General features: G+C 41.9%; 1 protein-coding gene across 3 annotated transcripts in view; it reads right to left on the bottom strand.

Annotated features, from left to right (window-relative positions):
- The window catches only part of LDB2 (LIM domain binding 2), a 544,323-nt gene that overhangs the window by 3,747 nt on the left and 519,069 nt on the right, over positions 1-21,507 (bottom strand). For 2 of the 3 annotated variants that reach the window (XM_040335211.1, XM_040335208.1), the window contains exons 6-8: positions 9,103-9,226; positions 6,588-6,718; positions 75-149 (exon numbers count right to left, since the gene is read on the bottom strand). In XM_040335211.1, the coding sequence (XP_040191145.1) occupies positions 75-149; positions 6,588-6,718; positions 9,103-9,226 (330 nt within the window). The remainder of the gene's footprint in view (positions 1-74; positions 150-6,587; positions 6,719-9,102; positions 9,227-21,507) is intronic. The other variant, XM_040335210.1, reaches the window with a different exon arrangement.

Below are 21,507 nucleotides of genomic sequence, written 5' to 3'. Positions count from 1 at the left end.
GCAGGGGAATTAGCATGGAATAGTGACTGGTTTGGCATAACAGGCCCGTATTTTTGCCTGGGCCTATTACTTACCAAACCGTTCCGTATTCCACGATAATTCCTCCTGACCCGTGTCTTATCTCCTATGCATTTTTTTGTAGGGATGAGCTGTAAATAAAGGAGGATTCGTTAAAGGAGAAATTCAGATGGAAGTTACACATTTGCAGTTAAACATACATTGATATTGATGACTTAGTATGGCATTGCAAAGTCTACAAATTCACTTACGGTAATAAACATTTTAAAACAATATAATAATCTATCATTAACTTAATCGAATAGTCAAAACAAGACTTGCAAAATATAGCCTAGTTAAAGCTCCATGTGGGACAGCTATGTTAACTTATTTACTATATGCATGCTGTGCTTACTATGTATGACACAATTTGTGTGCTTGGATGCTCCTGTCTAGGGATGAGCCGAACACCCCCGCGTTTGGTTCGCACCAGAACCTTCGAACGGACCGAACGTTCGCGCAAACATTTAGAACCCCATTGACGTCAATGGGACTCGAACGTTCAAATTAAAAAGTGCTCATTTTAAAGCCCCATGTGCAAGTTATTGTCGGAAAACGTCTTTGAGAACACGGGTCTTGCCCCAGGGAACATGTAGCATCATTAAAAACACTGCTCCAGAAAAAACTACCATTTAAAAAAAAAATTCAATTGATATATGTTCCCTGGGGCGAGACCCGGGTTCTCAAAGACGTTTTCACAGGCATACTATAGACACCCAGCAGGTACAATATTTAAAGGATTTTTTTATTTTTTTATTTAAGCATCATGTTGCTTAAATACAAAAATAAAAAATATTAAAAATTCCTTTAAATATTGTACCTGCTGGATGTCTATAATATGCCTGTGTAGCTTTATGGTGCACACTACAGAGAACACAGGCAATGCATCACGTGAGAATACTGCAGCTAGCACAATCAACTACCTGCCAGTAAATTAGGAAGAACTGATCTAGCTAAGCTATACAGTGTATAAATATATGTACAACACCTGGGATGTATATATATTCTCTACACATTGTAACATTAACTGGCCTGCCTGATCTATCTATCTAGAAAAAATGACACTCTCTCTCTCTGACTGATCTCTAACCAGCGCCGGAACACACTACACAAGGCCGACCTGCAGGTGGCCTTTTATAGTGTGGGGCGTGTACTAAACCCCCTGAGCCATAATTGGTCAAAGCCACCCTGCTCTCTGTACTGACACGATGTGATTGGCCAAGCATGCAGGTCATAGTGCATGCTTGGCCAATCATCAGCGCGTAATACCGCAGTGAATTATGGGCCGTGGCGCGTCACTCGAATTTGGCGCGAACGACCCGTTTTGTTCGTATTTCGACGAACGATCGAAAATACGATGTTCGAGTCGAACATACGTTCGACTCGAACACGAAGCTCATCCCTACTCCTGTCAATGAAAACTATGAAAGTGTCAGTAAAAACAAAATCCCTGCATCTGAGGTACCACACAGCAGGGAACACACGCTCTCTATAGGTAAATCACCTTGTAAATAATTTTTTAAAATAGAGTTATTCAGAAATATTTTTGATTCCGTTGAAGGACCAGTCCAACCAAAGCTCTTATCTTGGGTATTATTAGATACCTGGTAATTTCTTATATCTCTTGGGTTCAATACTGGCCATATTTTTGCACTTGAATGCCTGGGTTTGCACACCTGCTTTGGCCATTATGATGGGTTCCAACTCTTTCTGGTAATTATTGAATGAATTTTACAATATTGAGATTCCTTCATTGATCTTGAGCTTGATCATCTGGACAATTGTGGGCTCTTTTGCATGCAAAACTTATGTGATGCCAATACTATTTTGGGAACCAGCTAAATGCTGAACAGCGTTATCTAATTGTATAATTTATTATTACACGCTCGGACCCTGTACATACGCCTAAAATAGTTTTCTATTAAACCACATGGCCTAATCCAGGTTTGTGCTCTGTGAAAACACCTAAATGAATGAAACACTAGAGGTTTACAGCCAATGGGGTGGATTTACTAGGAAAATAGACTTGCAAGTGCAGTTGATTGAGAGCTATCACATGCACAAAACCCAATCACATGCAAGGAAAAAAAAAAGATTTTTCTTGCACATGATCGGATGATGGAAGTCAACAGAGCTTTACCACATTTACTAAGTTTTGGAACAACTGCACTTCTAGAGTGCACAGTCTATTTGCTTTTCATAAATCCATCCCGATGTAGTCAAAACTGACTGCAGACCTTTATTAAGGAAAATACAAGATGGATATCCTCCTTGGATTCACTGCAGAGCATTTCAAAAGGCGCTGTAAAAGGAGATATTAAATCTAAGTAAGATCATTGCAAATGGGTGTTCATGTTTAGGTGAAGGGTCTACTCCTGGCAGGCCTGCTGATAGAAATCATGGGGCCCCGTACAGCCTACCTGACGGGGCCCCCTTCAGCTCCACCCCTGGTCCCACCTTTAGCTCCACCCCTGGCCCCGCCTTGAAACTGTCTCTGCAGCACGTTACGGGATTGGCGGCATTGGTAGGCACCTGGAGCAGAGAACCGGAGGCGGGGGGGGGCTGCCGTCTGAAATTGAAGTTGAGAAGCGGGAGGGGGGGGGGGGCTGCCGCGAATTGAGAAGCAGAGGGGGGCCCTTTACAAATTATTAATAAAAATTAAAAAATAAAAAAATTTATAAAATAAATAAACATTTATAAAAAAAAAAGGGGGGGGGGGGGTTGCCATTCAGGGCCCTGGGGACCTCTGGGCCCTTTAATTAAAAAAAAAAAAACATTTATAAAAAAAAAAGGGGGGTTTGCCACATGGAGACCTCATGAGCCCTTATATATAAATATATATATATATATATATATATATATATATATATATATATATATATATATATATATAAAAGGAATAAAAAGGAAAAAAAATTAAATAAAAGATGAAAAAAAAAGAATTTATAAAAAAAGGGGGATTGCCATCCGGGGCCCTGGGGACCTTTAATATATATATATATATATATATATATATATATATATATATATATATATATATATATATATGAAATTTATAAAATATATAAAAATGTATTTATTTTTTATAAAAAAAGGGGTGTTTTCATCCCGGGCCCTGGGGATCTCCGGGCCCCTGGGGACCCCCGTACCCCTAAGAAAAAAAAATTGTCCCTTTAATAAAAAAAAATTTATATTAGAAAAAATATTTTTTTTTTATAAAAAATAAATAAAAAAAAGGGGGGTTGCCATCCGGGGCACTGGAGGCCTTCGGACCCCTGGGGACCCCCGGACCTCTAAAAAAATAAATTTAAAAAAATGACCCTTTAATAAAAATTTAAATAAAAATATATTAAAAAATATATATATATTTTTTATAAAAAATAAATAAAAAAAAGGGGAGTTGTCATCTGGGACCCTGTGGGCCTCCGGGCCCCTGGGGACATCCGGGCCCCTGCTGGCCCGGGGCCCCCTACAACAGGGCCAGCTGTACTGGATTATCAGCGGCCCTGACTCCTGGTAGCAATACAAGTGATTGGGGTCTGCAGCATCAGTGCACACAAAGCCAATGCTGGGAATGAAATTAAACTTGATTTTCATTAAACCTTTGTGCACTGAGCAATTTACCCCAATGCACTTTTTTCTGCCCTTGACATCAGAACACATAGCATTTTAATTCTTGTGTATACAGCAATGATGGGAAAGACAGCTGTAGAAACTTTTACTAGCTGGGGAGAGAAAATATCCACAAAAATACTATTTGTTGTTTTTATTGTAAAATTATTTTGTTGGAGTCCACTGAGGGACACAAGAACTCTTAGAATTTTTAAACTTGGGTTATATTGCCTCTACAGCCTAAGAAATCTAAGAATTTCGGTGTCCCTCAATGGACAATAAAGAAATATTGTCTCTGGACAAAGCAGATTGGTCTACTATAAAAGAGCTAGTTGAAAATTCTATATATTAGAAAACAATTTAAGTAAGAATCTATGAAAATTCTATATGTTAGAAAACAATCTAAGGAAGAATCTATGAAAATTCTATGAAGCTTCTGGAGTTTACATTAAATAGTTTTTGGGTCTTTATTTTTATTATTTTTTGGAGGGAGACATATTTTTTCATAAATAATGTTGTACTACCTGTTTACTAATACTGCACAATAATTGTATGTTAATGGGAGTTGATGATACTGGGGTTAATGGACTAAAAGATTCTAGGTCTTAATAAATTGAATATTAACTTTGAAAAGTGCGTGCTTACTTTGTAGAGTGAATGAAATCCCATAATGTGTGTAAGGCCGGCCAAAGACAGTTTGAATCTCGGCTGGTTCAGCAGGAACCGGCCAAGATTCTAACCGTGTGTGGGCAGGCTGAATGTACAAAGTTGATTGATCAGGTAAAAGGCCAAAGCTAAGCCACTCCATGTCTTTCTCTCCAACCTTCCGGTGCAGGTCCAGTCCGTGATCTGGATGAGAAGAAAATGGAACAAGAAAAGGTTGACCGTACTCTGAGGCCCCATACACACCATAAAATCTATCCGCAGATAAATCCCATCAAATGGGTTTCTGCGGATAGATCCTATGGTGTGTACACTCCGTCGGATATTTATCCGCAGATAAATCTCCCCTGGGATGGATTTCCAGCAGATGGATATTTGCTGACATGCTCAACAAATCCATCTGCTGGAATCCATTCCAACGGATGGATCCGCTCGTCTGTACAGACTTACCGGATCCATCCGTCCAAAGGAATTCCCCGCACGCGTCGTAATGATTTGACGCATGCGTGGAATTCCTTATATGACAGCGTCGCGCCCGTCGCCGCGTCATAATAGCGGCGACGGCGCGACACGTCATCGGCAGAGGATTTCAGCGCGGATTTCAATGCGATGGTGTGTACACGCCATCGCATAGAAATCTTCTGAAATCCTCGAGAGGATTTATCCGCGGATACGGTCCGCTGGACCGTATCTGCGGATAAATCCTCTCGTGTGTATGGGGCCTGAGGTGTGAAGAAATAGTATTGAAGATAAAAATCCATCAAAATGTCTTTATATGACATCATAAGCAACATAAACATCAATGCAGACCTGACAGAGATGAACGCGTTTCACACTCATGAGTAAGCAAATTTTGATTTGTGAAACTAGTTAATCTCTGCCAGGTCTGCATTGTGGTTTATGATGTCATACGAAGTGGTTTTGATGGATTTTTATCTTCAATAAAGTCAATACTATTGCTTCACACCTGAGAGTGTGATCAACCTTTTCTTGTCCCATTGATCGATCAGCTTAAAGTGGAGTTTCCGTCCCAAAATTTTTTTTTTCATTATTGTGCTATAATATTTTTTTTTTACTCATCTGCAAATGCCTGTTGCTATGCAGTCCCACTTTGTCCCAGTCTGCCTTTGAAACCACCTAGGATTCTGACATCATCTCCCTCTAATGCTCCTGGAAAATGTGTCATCATTTCCCAGGATGCAGTGCGCTGTCCAATTATCACTCCCCATCCAAGACTTCCAGGAAGTAAGTGCTTGTAGGATTCACAATGCCCACAAGCAAAATGACAACGGTGTAGATATAGTTTTATAAACTATCTTTTTTGAATAACTATGCGGATCGGCGGCGGATTGTAAAATAGTAAGTGACCGGATTTATATTATAAAAACGCAGGATGAAAGGACATACATTTAATAATTGCATTTCCATGCTCCATGTACCGTGGGAGATCAGATATAGTGAAGGCCGGATCCTGGATTTTTAGAAACACTTTAAGAACTCTTGACATGTTAGCCAAGTAGGGAGTGCATTGCTCAGATGAGTTGGCCCTATCCAAAAGATTTTTTAGTGTGAGAAGTAACATTAAAGCAAGGCCATTATACAGGACATGTTCAGGATATGTACATCAAGTTGATTTATTTTTTATGTTTATTTAATAAAAATGAAAAGATTGAAAGGACATACATTTAAAAAATGCTAATTGTGGTTGGAACTCCGCTTTAAGTACAATCAGCCTGCCAAATTCACTTGAGATTATAGCTAGCAGCTGCTATAGCTGCTTGCAATTATCACTGTCTTCTCCCAGCAGAGACGGCTTCCCCCACCTGCCCCTGTCCCCCTGCTGGGAGTAGGCAATTGCTTGGCAGGAGGGATTCCCCTGTCAGCATTGGGCACTGTTTATGGCCGTCTATGGCCTGTCTAAGGAAATTGAAGAAAGCTAAAATGTTGCTAACATGATTGGTTGATTGAGGTGAAACTTTAAGCTCTACTTCTTTGGAATATCAACCTCAAGGACAAGGACTCTAGCTGGCTTATCCTTCTTCTCACTGATTTCTTTGTAAGAATCTTTGTTGCCTTTTGTAGACATATAGAGGTAGAATCTATGAATATGTACATAAAATACTATCTTACAAACATGGCACAGCAAGCAACAAGTATAATTTATGCCGACATCATAAAATACAGACTTTCTGAATGAAATGTGAATAAAGTCCACAATGTGGTTCTCATAGTCGTAGTGTCATACTGATACTTACAGGTACTTGACTAGACAAGTTGAGGTTTGCATTTGGTTTCTTCTTCGAATATGTGCTGTTTGTGTTTGCTGTGCTGCTGGTGGAGTTTTTCCTTTTCCGCCTTTTGATGGTTGTCTGTCTTGTTGGTTCTGCTGTTGGGATATAAACATACATTCAAACGTACATTCCTAGCAAGTGTTTGATGCGTTTATGTATCACAAGCATCAATGATATCTATATATAATAGTGATACCTCAATAAAGGTGAAATGACCCCCAACACTTACTAGAGACTTCCGATTACTGAATAAAATGTTCTGGTTATTTACAACGTGGAATCTTATTCTTAGGGCTCATACACACTGGGCTTAAAGAACACCTCTTTTATAGGCTCTCCATGTATCATGCACACCCATTCTAAGTCCTATGTTAACTAGCCTGCAGAAGAAAGATGGGTGCTGCAGTCTGGTCACGTGATCAGCTCCCAGTGCTGGCTACAGCATAGGGGAGTGACAGCCCATAATAAGCCTATGGGTGATGTCTACACCCAGGCATTGCAGCCGTTGTCGGTGATCTCTCCTCTGCCCTAAAGCCAGCCACTGGGGAGATCATTTTGCTGGATTGGAATGTCCAGCCACCCAGCTTACAGCAGGGGTGCACAACTTTTTGAAGAGCCCTTCAACTCTCACTTATGTGTTTTTTTCCATGCTAACATTTTAAAGAGCAAGGGCCACTTAAAGGGGTTGTAAAGGTAAATGTTTTTTCACCTTAATGCATCCTATGCATTAAGGTGAAAAAACATCCGACTGTCCGACTGTACCCCTCTGAATCCCCGTTTTACTTACCTGACCCCTCAAAAGTCCTGCGCGCATCCACGTGATCCTCTTCGGTTCTCAGCCTGGCCGTTGATTGGCTAGGCTGGACGGATTGATAGCAGCGCAGCCATTGGCTGGCGCTGCCGTCAATTACAGCGGATGATGTGGTGCGCCGGGGGGCGGGGCAGAGTGATACAGTCGGCGGCTAAGCCCGCTGCTGTATAACGGGAGCATGCTCGCAAAAGCTTTCCACCATGCGAGCTCGCTCACATGAAGGTGGAAAGCTTTTGCGAGGAGGAGCCGAGACAGCCGCTGAGGGACCCCAGAAGACAGGGTTAGGGGACACTCTGTGCAAAACGAGCTGCGCAGTAGAGGTAAGTATAACATGTTTGTTATTTAAGAAAAAAAAAAAGTTTGCCTTTAGTGACCCTTTAAGTGATTTGGTAACTGGTCATGGGCCACAATACAATTAAATGGTTCAAACTTTGGAACTTTTTATTTTGAATAGCATAATAAATATTTTAAAGATCAATCAGGATCATAATTTTCCATGGGACCAATTGCCCATTGTTTATTCACAACCACAATCACTAGTACGAACATTCAATCGCTAACCCGCAGTAAAGCCGCAGATGCACTACACCCACAGATTAGTGTATAAGCAGACTTAGAATTGTTAACCATTTTATAGGTGCTAACATGCCCTTTGCAAAAGCTTAGTGTATGTGATGTTTAATACACTGACCTTCTTTTCCTCCTCCAGCTTCTGCTGGCAATGCTCTTCAGGCTGCTAGAAAGGTCTCAGGCCTCGTACACACAAAACTTGCTGTTTTTTTTTTTGCCAAGGAAACCGGTCGTGTGTACACTTTTCGACGAGGAAACTGTAGAGGATCTCGTCGAGCCAAAAAGAGAGCATGTCTTTTTTTTCCTCGACGGGAATGGCGAAATTTGGCTCGCCGAGATCCTCGACAGCCTAACAAGGAACTCGAAGAGCAAAACGATGTGTTTCGCCCGTCGAGTTTCTCGGTCGTGTGTACGAGGCTTCAGGTGAAGTGCACTTCGTATCACTCTGCCTGGGACAGGAGCAAGCGCTACAGAGGAAGCATTTGCTTATGCAGCTCCTGCTCCCTCTGCTTCCTGCTGCCGGCTCGATGCACTCTGATGCTTTGGGATGGTGGATTGGCAACCCGTTGATGGCGATCTGGCCTTGCTGACCCGTCATCCTAGAGCATAGGCATGCGCTTCCCTGGTCTGAGGTCACAGGCCACATCAGAGGCTCAGTGGGCCACAGGTTGAGCTCCCCTGCTTTACTGGCAAGTTAGTATAAGATTTAGAATGGGGGTGGGAGCAGGTTTAAGATTAGATGGTTTTAGACCAGACCAGATAGCTTTAAATCAACTGCTTCACAAATCAAAAATTCAGTTTTATGATAGTGGGTGGAGCCATGCACATTATTCTTCCGAAACCTAAACTGTGCAGCTATTATCTATCCAGCACATGTTCCCACTTTACTAAATATCCCCACTGTCACAATTTAACAACATATATTAATGTAATAAGTGATAATGCTTTTTTTTTTTTATTTATTTAGTACACTTTGTAATAGTAGTAGTAGTTGTAGTAGTTATAATAGTTGTGATGTCATTGCTTGCACTACTACAATCTGTAATGAATAAATACCTAGATGTAGATGGACAGGAAAACGAACCGGCTAAGCCATACCTGGTGGTGCTACCATGCGCTGCCATTTCTGGAACAGACAGGTTTTCAGGCAATCCCGAGGACTTAGGTTATATGTTTTGTGTCTGGACATTAACTCTTGCATTGGCTCCAGTATTACACACAACTGAAACAAAACATAGATACATACAATAAATTATCAGTCTGGCATTGTATATGTACATCATCATACTCACAATAGTTTGTGTATGGGGGACTTATTAAGTTAGACATAGGAGTTGATTTACTAAAACTGGAGAGTGCAAAATCTTGTGCACCTGTACATGGTAGCCAATCAGCTTCCAACTTCAGCATGTTCAATTAAGGCTCTTTCACATGGAGCGTACCGTTTCTGGGTCCGATCCGTGTGTCTCCGTCGGCTCAGCGGGGATCCCCGCTGAGCTGTCGGCGGATAGGGCGGTCCCCGCACACAGTGCAGAGACCGCCCTGTCTCAGCTCCGCTCTGCCCTATGGGGAACCTGATGCAGACGGACCGTCTGTCCGTCTGCATCAGTTCCGTTCCGCCGGACGGAAGAAAAATAGGGTTTTCTTCCGTCCGAAAACCGGATCCCGACGGACGCGGACGTTAGCGGATGCTCCATCCGCTAACGGATGCGATCCCATAGGGATGTATTACAAGTCCGTTAACGGACTTGTAATAACGGACAGGCGGAGCGGACGTCTGAAAGGGGTCTTAAGCTTTGAATAAAAACTGAACTGATTGGTTTCTATGCAGTACTGCACCAGATTTTGCACTTTTTCAACCCGATAGTATGAATCAGATCTGCAACCTTCTTATGAGATTTTCAACATTTGCCAGAAAACTGACTGCTGCAATATTAAATGTACTCCTTCCTATATCACATTAACCAGGCAGAAATGATAAGCATTCTGACCTTTATTGGAATAACTTATCTAGTTTTTTTTAGCAGTGGTGTGGTGCTTCAACTTGCATTTTTTGTTACATTACACTACAATCCAAGGAGACCATGTAAATCCTCTGGGGTATAGGAGCCACCTGCCGAGAAACCAGGTCATCTACATCAGGTGTCTCCAAACTTTCTAAACAAAGGGCCACTTTACTGCCCTTCAGACTTTAGGGGGCCAGACTATGGCCAGTGGAAGTGGAAATGTTCCTGGCATCAGTGAGAGTAAATATTGCCACATTTGGAATTGTGGGGAGAAATGGTGCCCCATTGTTGGTGCCAGTGGATGAAATGGTGTCCCATTGTTGATATCAGTTGACAGAATAGTGTCTGGTATCAGTAAGAGGAATGGTGCAACATGGGGTGGACAAAGAAAAACAAAGGACTGCATCTGGCCCCCGGGCCGCAGTTTGGAGACCAATTATTTACATCAACATCAATACATTAGGATAAGATAGCAATACCGATATAAATAACCCTATAGGTCCATTGTTATTTTTCCACTCTCCTAGACCAGATTGGGACAACCGTTTGGCTTTATATAGCTACCTGATCATCATTCAGATCTGTGATCACAGCACAAAGTAGAGGGAAAGTTTTGACTCCTGCTTTCCCATCATTAAAGGAGTTGTAAATAAAAAAAATGTTTATGCTGAAATGACTGTTTACAGGGTATAGAGACATAATAGTTAACTGATTCCTTTTAAAAATGATTAAAAATAGATAAGAATCAATCATATAATGTACCTGTAGTTTCTAGTTTCGTTTTTGCATGCTGTTTCCTGCCTCTCTGCTGTACAGAGCCACAGAGCCAATACAGGGCAGTGATGGTTTGGAAAACAAAACTGATTGGTGCTGAGGGGTTTTAGACACACAGTAATCACACCTCCTTGAAGTTAGTGACCACAGAGAGAAAGCTCCCAGCACTGTGGTTATCAGGAAACACAACCAGGGAGTGTGGAGATCAGAGAAGAATTACAGCAACTTGAGATCAAAAACGAACAATGAGGACATGAAAACAGCACTGCATTAAGGTAAAGGAAAATATTAAAATAAAAAAAAAATCCTTTACAAACCCTTTAAAGAGGTTGTATAGGTGCAATTTTTCTTTCCTAAATAGCTTCCTTTACCTTAGTGCAGTCCTCCTTCACTTACCTCATCCTTCGATTTTGCTTTTAAATGTCCTTATTTCTTCTGAGAAATCCTCACTTCCTGTTCTTCTGTCTGTAACTACACACAGTAATGTGAGGCTTTCTCCCTGGTGTGGAGTGTCGTGCTCGCCCCCTCCCTTGGACTACGGGAGAGTCCGGATGCTCTCTACGTTGCAGATAGAGAAAGAAGCTGTGTGTTAGTGGGCATCCTGACGCTCCTGTAGTCCAAGGGAGGGGGCGAGCACAACACTCCACACCAGGGAGAAAGCCTCACATTACTGCGTGGAGTTACAGACAGAAGAACAGGAAGTGAGGATTTTTCAGAAGAAATAAGGACATTTAAAAGCAAAATGGAAGGATGAGGTAAGTGAAGGAGGACTGTACTAAGGTAAAGGAAGCTATTTAGGGAAACAAAATTATACCTTTACAACCCCTTTAAATATATACCATGTTGGACTTTTGGTTTATTATATATACTGTGTGCGTTTACACACATACTTTACATATATATATGTATATATATATATATATATATATATATATATATATATATATAAGAGGGGTCTTCAAAAAGTTTCCGCACTTTTATATTTTCATTGGAAAGGGTGAGAAATGTGTGTATATATTGCATGTATGCATTTTTTTTTTGCTGAAATTACTGTTTACAGGGTATAGAGTAATAATAGTTAACTAAATCCTTTTAAAAACGATTAAAAATAGATAAGAATCAATCATATAATGTACCTGTAGTTTCGAGTTTCGTTTTTGCATGTTTCCTGCTTATCTGCTGTACAGAGCCACAGAGCCAATACAGGGCAGTGATGGTTTGGAAAACGAAACTGATTGGTGCTGAGGGGTTTTAGACACACAGTAATCACACCTCCTTGATTAGTGACCACAGAGAGAAAGCTCCCAGTACTGTGGTTATCAGGAAGTGTGGAGATCAGAGACGAATTACAGCAACTTGAGAGCAAAAACGAACAATGAAGACATGAAAACAGCACTGCATTAAAGCGGGGGTTCACCCTAAAAAAAAAAAAAAAAATGTTGTCTACCATGCCATCCAGCATACTAGCGTCAGCTACAGTATGCCTTTATTTTTTTTCACTGTACTCACAGTTTAATCCATTAGTTACGTTTCAGACTCCTGCGGGGAGAAGGCGTTCCTATGAAGAGGGGAACATGATTGACGGCCGGCTATGGCGCGTCACGCTTCCCGAAAATAGCCGAAATAGGACTTGGCTCTTCACGGCGCCTGCGCAGTCAGCTCCTAGTCTGTGCGCAGGCGCCGTATAGCGCCGTGAAGAGCCGAGTCCAACTCCGGCTATTTTCGGGAAGCGTGACGCGCCATAGCCGGCCGTCAATCATGTTCCCCTCTTCATAGGAACGCCTACTCCCCGCGGGAGTCTGAAACAAAACTAATGGATTAAACTGTGAGTACAGCGCAAAAAAAAATAATAAAGGCATACTGTAGCTGACGCTAGTATACTGGATGGCATGGTAGAAAGTTGCTTTTTAGGGTGAAGCTCCGCTTTAAGGGAAAGGAAGCTATTAAGATAAAAAAAATTCCTTTACAAACCCTTTAAGTCTCAATTCCAAACACCAGCAAATAGAATCCCATACACCAGCTGAAAGGCTGGAGCTATCAGGAGTCTAGTAGACCCTTGATATCTCCTTCAAGAATATCTGTCTGTAAACTGTTCCACTGGTGCATGTCAGCCCCCTATTTGTAAATAAAGAAATGCGAAAATGTAATAACATCACATTTATTAAAAAATAAAAAAGATTGGGGGTGGGAAACAAAGTCAACTAAAGTGTCCCTTCCTTTAGACCCGAGAGCTTGCGTATTGGATATATTGGAAGAATATGACTGGGACATACAAACCAGAGAGGCTATCCTATTCCAGGCACAGAAACTGATCTTGGTACTTTGAAAGTCAGAGGACCCTCCAACGATAAGGGAATAGGTTAACAATGTAGGAAAGGTGTTAAGAATGGAGAAGATTATTTACCAAGTATGCATAAAAATGAGATGTTATGGTTATGGGCACCGTGGTTGGATGTCTGGGGCTTGCCCCCGTGGATCTAATCATGGACAGGCTACACGGTGAAGACATTGTTGCATTTTTATAGTTAATGTATTTTGACTTCATTGGCGGATTTATTTTCACTGTGTTTTGCACTGTGATGTAATGTTGGCAATTTACGATGCTATATCTTTAATAAAAATATTTTTTGCATAAAAATAAATAAAGAAGATTAATAAAAAACAAAAACTGCTGAAACTAGTAGGTTTTCATTTTTGAGACGAAGGCCAGCAATGGCACCTCCCCCCTCTCCTCATTTCCCTCAGGACAGATTGGGGTAGATTCAGATAGATTAGCGGATCTTTAGATCCGCGTAATCTATCTTATTTACGATCTGCCGGCGCAAGTTTGAGAGGCTAGGGCTGTATTCAGAAAGCACTTACCTCAAAACTTGCGGCGGCATATTGTAAATCCCCCGGCGGAATTCAAATTCCGTGGCTAGGGGGAGTGTAGTATTTAAATCAGGCGCGTCCCCGCGCCGATTTAACTGCACATGCGCCGTCCGCAAATTTTCCCGGCGTGCATTGCTCCCAATGACGTCGCTAGGACGTCATTGGTTTCGGCGTGAGCGTAACTTGCGTCCAGCGCTTTTCTGAATCGACTTACGCAAACGACGTAAAAATTCAAAACTCGGCGCGGGAACGACGGCCATACTTAACATAGGATACGCCTCACATAGCAGGGGTAACTATACACCGGAAAAAGCCGAACGCAAGCGAAGTAAAAAAAAAAAAAACGACGGGCGGGCTTTCCTTTCTGAATCGGCGGAAATCGTCATTTGCATATTCGTCGCGTAAAAAAAAACGAAGCGCCACCTAGCGGCCGGCGGGGAATTGCAGCCTAAGATCCGACGGTGTAAGTCACTTACACCTGTCGGATCTTAGGGAGATCTATGCGGAACCTGATTCTATGAATCAGGCGCATAGATACGACCGACGGAACTCAGAGATACGACGGCGTATCAGGAAATACGCCGTCGTATCTCTATCTGAATCTCCCCCAATTACTTTAAAGATGTCAGTACACATAACACAAAAGGATATACCTTTTTAAAATGGCAAAATAACTATTATATAATAAGTTTTGCTTATATTAGTTTCTACTGATGTTTTTCTTTAATTGCAAATGATACAAAAATTGGGAGCTTTTGTAAAAAAAATGTAAGTTTAAATGTAATTCACACCCAGTTGGAGACAGAAATAACATAAAAATATATACTGTATATCTTTGGATTTAAAATGTTCCCACGATATTGTAAATTGTCTTTGCTGCGTTGGCAGCCCACAGATAGCACACTGTGATAATGACTGCAGTCTGCTGCCACTCTCAATTTGAGATTTTCAACTGATTACTCTGTTAACAATTGGTTTCAATGACAAATTCTTAATTGGCATGAAGGATAGTTTTAATTCTTGGCAAATTTTAAAGTGGGTCTAAAGACAAAAGGCTTTTTTTTTTTTACTTTAATGCATTCTCCGTTCTTTTAAAAATGTGTTTGGTTTTTAGCTCCCCTTTCCATTGGCACCCGCTGCTGTCAATCAAATCCTGTGATTAAGGACTGGGCAGTGGGGCCGAGCTGCGCTGTCTGTGTCTATGGAGGCACCGAGTCTGGCTTGGGATCACGCTCGCAGGTGTGCCACCATAGGAAGGTGATATACAGAGATTAATTAAATCCTCGTACCCTTATACCTATTTATTTTCAGCACTTCTCTACAGCCGTTCAAAGGCCAAAATGTATACAGCTTGTTTGAGCTTTCAGTAAGCAGGGGGCAGGGAACTGAAGTTACACCCTGCAGAGCCCAGTGAGAGCTGAATGGAGGGAAGGGACGCACTCCCCTTCACACTGAACACAGGAACAGAGCTGAGGCTGTCAATCACAGACTGTGTGCTGGAGCTCCCTCCCCTGTCAGGCCCCGTACACACGTCCGAGAAACTCAACGGGAAAAACACATCGTTTTGCTCGTAGAGTTCCATGTGAAGCCGCCGAGGATCTCGGCGAGCCAAGTTTCCCCATTGACTAACGAGGAAATAGAGAACATGTTCTCTATTTGGCTCGACGAGTTCCTCGTCGGTTTCCTCGGCCAAAAGTGTACACACGACCGGTTTCCTCGGCAGAATACGGCTCCCATCGAGTTTCTGGCTGAATTCTGCCGAGAAACTCGGTCGTGTGTACGGGGCCTCACTTTTTCATCTCTTGGTGTAACAAAAACTTGTCAGAAGTGATTTATGCAGATAGCAGAGGAATGAGGCAGCAGGCGGAAATGACACTTAGCGCTCTGGATTGAGATAAGTACACATTATGCTTTGTTCATATTTCACCACTCACCTTCCTTATCCTGCACATTAGTCCACTCATCTCCCTCCTTCCATCATATGTGACCTGTTCAATATCCCCTTTGTCACCTCCTCCCTCTGTATGGGCTGTATCTACTCTAGTGCAACATTACCAAGCTCCATGTTTCAACCCCCTCATTACCAGCATGTTTCTTCATTTGCCAACATTTTTAAAAAAATTGCTTAAAAATGTGATCATCTTGATAGAGGGTCATTTGGAGGTGTTTGTTCTGTCCTAGCAAAGAGATTTTTTTTTAAAGATTTTGGCCTTTTTTTCCTTTTTATGTAGTAGAAAGCTCTACTGTATCTGTTGCAAACAAATGATTCAAAATTAATGTGGGTACAGTGTTGTGTGATGGAGTAATTCTCAGTCAAACTATCACAGCACTGAAAACTGAAAAATGGCCTGGTAACGAAGAGTTAATACAGGCTGGTACTCGAGTGGTTAGTGAGAAAAATGTACCACAACTTTTTCTTATGACACTTTTATCCATATGGTGGCTATGTGTACAATGCCAGGCTTGGTTTTTGATCCGCTTGCCGACCAGTGCACAATGATGTACGTTGGCACAATGGCATGGCTGCGCAAATGAGCGTACCTCTACGTCCCCTTTAAATCGTGGCTTACTGGGTGCGTGCGCCCACTGCATACTCCGTGACCGCGGGTCGTGACGGGAAGATGCCTATGTAAACAAGGCATTTCCCTGTTCTGCCTGGCAACAGCTACTGCTCCCTGTCATCAGAAGCAGGGATCTCTGTCATGTTGTAGTGAGCCCTTCCCCCTACAGTTAGAATCACTCCCTAGGACACACTTAACCCCTTGATCGCCCCCCTTGTGTTTAACCCCTTCCCTGCCAGTGTCATTTACACAGTAAGCAGTGCATTTTTATAGCAACTGATCGCTGTATAAATGACAATGGTCTCAAAATAGTGTCAAAAGTGTCCAATGTGTCCGCCATAATGTCGCAGTCACAATAATAACTATGTGTGGGAAATAACTAGCCAAACCACACGGGTGGGTATGCTGATAAAAATAAGTTTAATTCTCCCCGTCAACCGACAGGACACTTTTAAACCAAAGTTCACAGAGGATAGAGAAGCAGGCTCTATGCAATAGTGTGACATAAAGGTATTAATGGAGGCCCATGAGGCCGCCTTGTAGATGACATCAGGAGCCGAATGCCGGGCTGCTGCCCACGAAACTGCCATAGCCCTGGTAGAGTGTGCTGTCACCGCCTCTGGAGAAGCCAGGCCCTTAGCCCTATAAGCCTGCTAGATAGACTGTACAATCCAGGTTGCAATCGTTTTGGATGAAGCCCATTTCCCCTTGTTGTTGCCGGAGTGTAGAGCAAAGAGGAAGTCGAAGCATCTAAAGGAGGAAGTAACTCGTAGGTATTCTTTCGATGAGGAGAACAAAAAAGGAATGCAGTCTCTAGTTGTGAGCTCAAATTTATGGGAGTGGGGTCCTATAGCAGTGGAGAGGAGGTGGGGTTAACCCATACGTAGTCTGCCATGGAGTCTGTCAGGAAATTGCTTTTTTTTCTAAATTGTCGCTCTCTTTTTGTTTATAGCGCAAAAAATAAAAACCCCAGAGGTGATCAAATACCACCAAAAGAAAGCTCTATTTGTGGGGAAAAAAAGGACGTAAATTTTGTTTGGGTGCAACGTCGCATGACCGCGCAATTGTCAGTTAAAGTGACGCAGTGCCGTATTGCAAAAAGTGCTCTGGTCAGGAAGAGGGTAAATTCTTCTGTGGCTGAAGTGGTTAAGTACAAGTTCTGTACTTACAGTGGATGTAAAGCCACTCTTATGCTTTCTAAACTACTGCCATAGTGCTGATCTATAAGGATATAGATGCCTCCTGCATGTATCCTTACCTATCCAATGTCTCCCCTCTGTCTGTTATAAGAACTGAAATACTGCAGATTCTGTGGGTGGATCTGTTGTCTGGAGCTCGGTGGGTGGAGTCGAGATGTCAGTAAACTCTCCGCCCACCTTTACACTCCCCTTGTCAACATGCATTTTTTCCTGTGTATTCCTTACACTAAATTCTGCTATGATCAGTAACATCCAGTCAAAATCCAGAAAAGTAACCACATGACATCAGAAAAGGAGTGGGAATTAAAAAATAATGCCTGTCTCCAGGCTAGTGCATGAGAAATGTAAATAACCTGTCACTCACAGCAAGGGGGCGGAACGGACTAAGGTTTTTTTCTCTAAGTCCGTTTTTTTTTTTTACTGAACAATAAAAGAGAATTGCTCAGAGCTGGATTAACTCTTTGTGGCAAGGCTGGGCACAGATGATAGAAGATCTTATACTCTACATTGTGACATCAAAATAATAAAAAATAAAAATCGGGTTTACATCCACCTTAACCCCCTACTTATTAAAAAAAACACACATACACAACCACAGTTTTTATATTTGCCTATGAATGGGCTGCCCTAAGCACATAAAATGTGCCAACGTAGCTACTGCACCCTTTTAGGACGGTGAGCCTTGTGAGTTTTTGTGCCATGCGTTTGGTGCATTTGTTTTGCACGTTTTGTGGTGCAATGAAATGCCGGTCTGCTAGCTGTGTTTGGAATCCCATTAACAATTCAAATCAGGACAAAATTGTGGGTGCATGATATACGCCGATACCCGCCTCCCGCGCTGTGTTTGAACCACTGCGCCGACATATACCGAGCGCAGTACACTCGGGTATAGTCGGGCAGGCTCGGCTCCTCTCTCGGTCACGTCCTGTGCGTCCTGTACGTCCTTTACAGCCGAGCCTGCCCGACTATACCCGAGTGTACTGCGCTCGGTATATGTCGGCGCAGTGGTTCGAACACAGCGTGGAAAGCGGGAATCGAGCGGGGAGGACACCACGATGGCCGCAGAAGGATGCCGGACCGGACGAGGCCGCTGATGGACACGACGGGCAGGACGCGATAGACGACGGGCAAGACACCGACGAGGGGCATCCAAACTGTAAGTATTTTTTTTTCCAGGAATTTTCCTTCAAGTTCGGGGGTGCGCGCTATACGCCGGGGCGCGTTATAGCAAGATAAATACGGTATGCCCTGTACACACGATCCGCAAATCATACGAAATATTCCGCTTTCGAAGCGATCGTACAATAATTGGATCGTTAGTACACAGCTTTCGAGATCCAATCATGACAGTTCATCCGATATTATTCTATCGGACATGTACAGAATTTTGCATGCAAAAAAAAACCGGACGATAATCTCATTGTGTGTACAAGGCAGATAATTATTTTCTATATCACAATGCAGATCAATTTTTTGCAGCCACCTATGATGCCGCGTACACATGATCGTTTTTCGGCATTAAAAAAAAAAGACGTTTTTAAAAACGTCATTTAAAATGATTGTGTGTGGGCTTCACATCGTTTTTCGGCTTCTGAACATGCTGCATTTTTTCACGTCGGTTTTTAAAATGTCATTTTTTGTGTTGTTAAAAATGATCACGTGTGGGCAAAAACAACGTTTTAAACCCGCGCATGCCCAGAAGCAAGTTATGAGACGGGAGCGCTCGTTCAGGTAAAACTACCATTCATAATGGAGTAAGCACATTCATCACGCTGTAACAGACAAAAAAGCGCGAATCGTCTTTTACTAACAAGGAATCAGCTAAAAGCAGCCCAAAGGCGAATGGAACTTCCCCTTTAGAGTGCCGTCGTACAAGTTGTACGTCACCGCGCTTTGTTCATAATTTTTCAAAAACGATGGTGTGTGGGCAACATCGTTTTTAATGATGAAGTTAGAAAAACGTAGTTTTTTGAACATGCTGAAAAACGATCGTGTGTACGCGGCATGAGAAACACAACTCTTCATTCAGTAGCTTTTATACAGATCCCTGGCAATATAAATGCTTTGGGTCATAAGGCTTGATTGCCAACTCATCCCTTGAATTACAATCAAATATAGGTGACTGGATGTAACAATCCCCTGGACCTCTCTTAGATATATCTGTAATTAAAGTGATGAGTTCCTAAGCCTGGCATAAAAGTCCCTTCACATCCACCAGAGAGATTATAGATCGCCCTTGGGAATGCAACCGTCAGTACTCAGTGTCACGTCCCTCATCTCTGAACACAGCGGAGTTGTAACATAGAGCATCAAAGGTGAGCCTGGTCCTCAGAGAATTGTCAGTAAGCATTGGCATTTGGATTCCCTTAGCGATCTTCTCTCTCCCTGGTGGACACATTAACCTCTTACCCACCAGCGGCCACAGACTGCGGCAGGTTGGCTCGGCTGCACGAATCGCCGTAGCTGTACGTCGGATCGTGCATCGGGTTCTCTGGGCACGCATGCTCGCCAATTGGCCAGCGGGGGAGCCAATCAGCAGGTCCGGCGGACTCGATGTTCGCCACCCGCCCGCGATTGTGTCCTGCAGAGACAGAACAAGGATCTGCCTGTGTAAACAAGGCAGATTTCTGTTCTGTCAGGGGATGACACAGGATCTTGTCCATACCTCCCAACATTTTGAGATGGGAATGAAGGACACCTACTGACAAATGTATGTAGGCATAGGATACATCCCCTGCCACACCCCCTTAAAGGAGAATTAACAAAAAAAAAGGCTGGAGGGCCGCCAGTTTGTCACCCCTGCACTAGAGGATTTAGATGGACATTCGTTTTTACCAAATTTGTACAAATTTGTTAATTCAGAAATATCTGAACTAGTTAGTTAGTTAAACCCGTTTAACACATTTTTCCAAATATTCAGAATTTTGGAAATTCTAAAATTTGGAAATTCGAAACTCGAAAATCCAAAAATTCGGAAATTTGAAAATTCGGAAATCCAAAAACAAAAATAAAAAGCAGAAAATTCAAAAGAACGAAAATTCGACATTCTGAAATAATAACTTACTAATAATAACTTAACTATTACTAAACTATTCAATTATAGGTATTGGAATTTCCTTAAAAATGTGTCTGTTAGTGAACGTAACGAATAGGAATTTATCAGAAGTTACGAATTAGCCGAAATGATGAATGCCATATCTAAATGGATGGAACGTAATTCATTACTTTTTATTATTATTTATTATTAATTTGTTCCATTTGTTATTTCCGATAATTCGTAACTTCAGACAAATTCACATTTGTTACGTTCCGATACCTATAATTTAATAGTTAGTTATTAGTTGGTTAGTTATTATGTTGAATTTTCAGATTTTCTTTCTTATTTTCGGATTTTCAAATATTCAGATTTTCTTTCTTATTTCTGAATTTTCAATTTTTTTTCAAATTTTCAATTTTTTTTCAAATTTTCATTTTTTTTTCAAATTTTCAAATTTCTAAATTTTCGGATCTTATTTCTTTCTAATTTCCTAATTTAATCATTTCCAAATTTCCTAAAAGAACGAATGAAACGAAATTGAATTTTTTTTTTGGCAGTGCACGTCTAATGGATACTTTCTAAGTGACTAACAAATTAAAGCTAACATATTTTACGCAGTTTGTTTTTTTAGATAAATATTTTACATACATAAATAAAAGCTGACGATTGTAAGCATCCCTGTCAGGCTGCATTCACCTCTTGCCATTTAATCGCGGGCAGATTTTCCGTAATTCTGCACGTGATTTCAAAGCGCTGAGGTGTAAATGACAAATGGCAGAAAGCACATTTGAGATGCCATGCATTTGAACGCACAATCACAGCAACCTGCATCGCGTTAGGCTTTTCGCTCCAAAAAAAGTTCAGTAGCTACTTTTGGGCGACATGCGCAATGCGGGTGTGCTGCGATTCCAGCGCGATTTATCATGCAACTTTAGGTGCCATTTAAATGAATGGCATCTCAAATTTCGTGCTGTGATTTGTGATTCACGCCTGGGCGCTTTGAAATCTTGGCAAATCTGCCCGCAATTTAAAACGCAGAGATGCGGTGCATACTC

Source organism: Rana temporaria, chromosome 1 (genome assembly GCF_905171775.1).
Source record: "Rana temporaria chromosome 1, aRanTem1.1, whole genome shotgun sequence".
Taxonomy (NCBI): Eukaryota; Metazoa; Chordata; class Amphibia; order Anura; family Ranidae; genus Rana; species Rana temporaria.
This window is presented reverse-complemented; position numbering and strand designations above follow the sequence as displayed.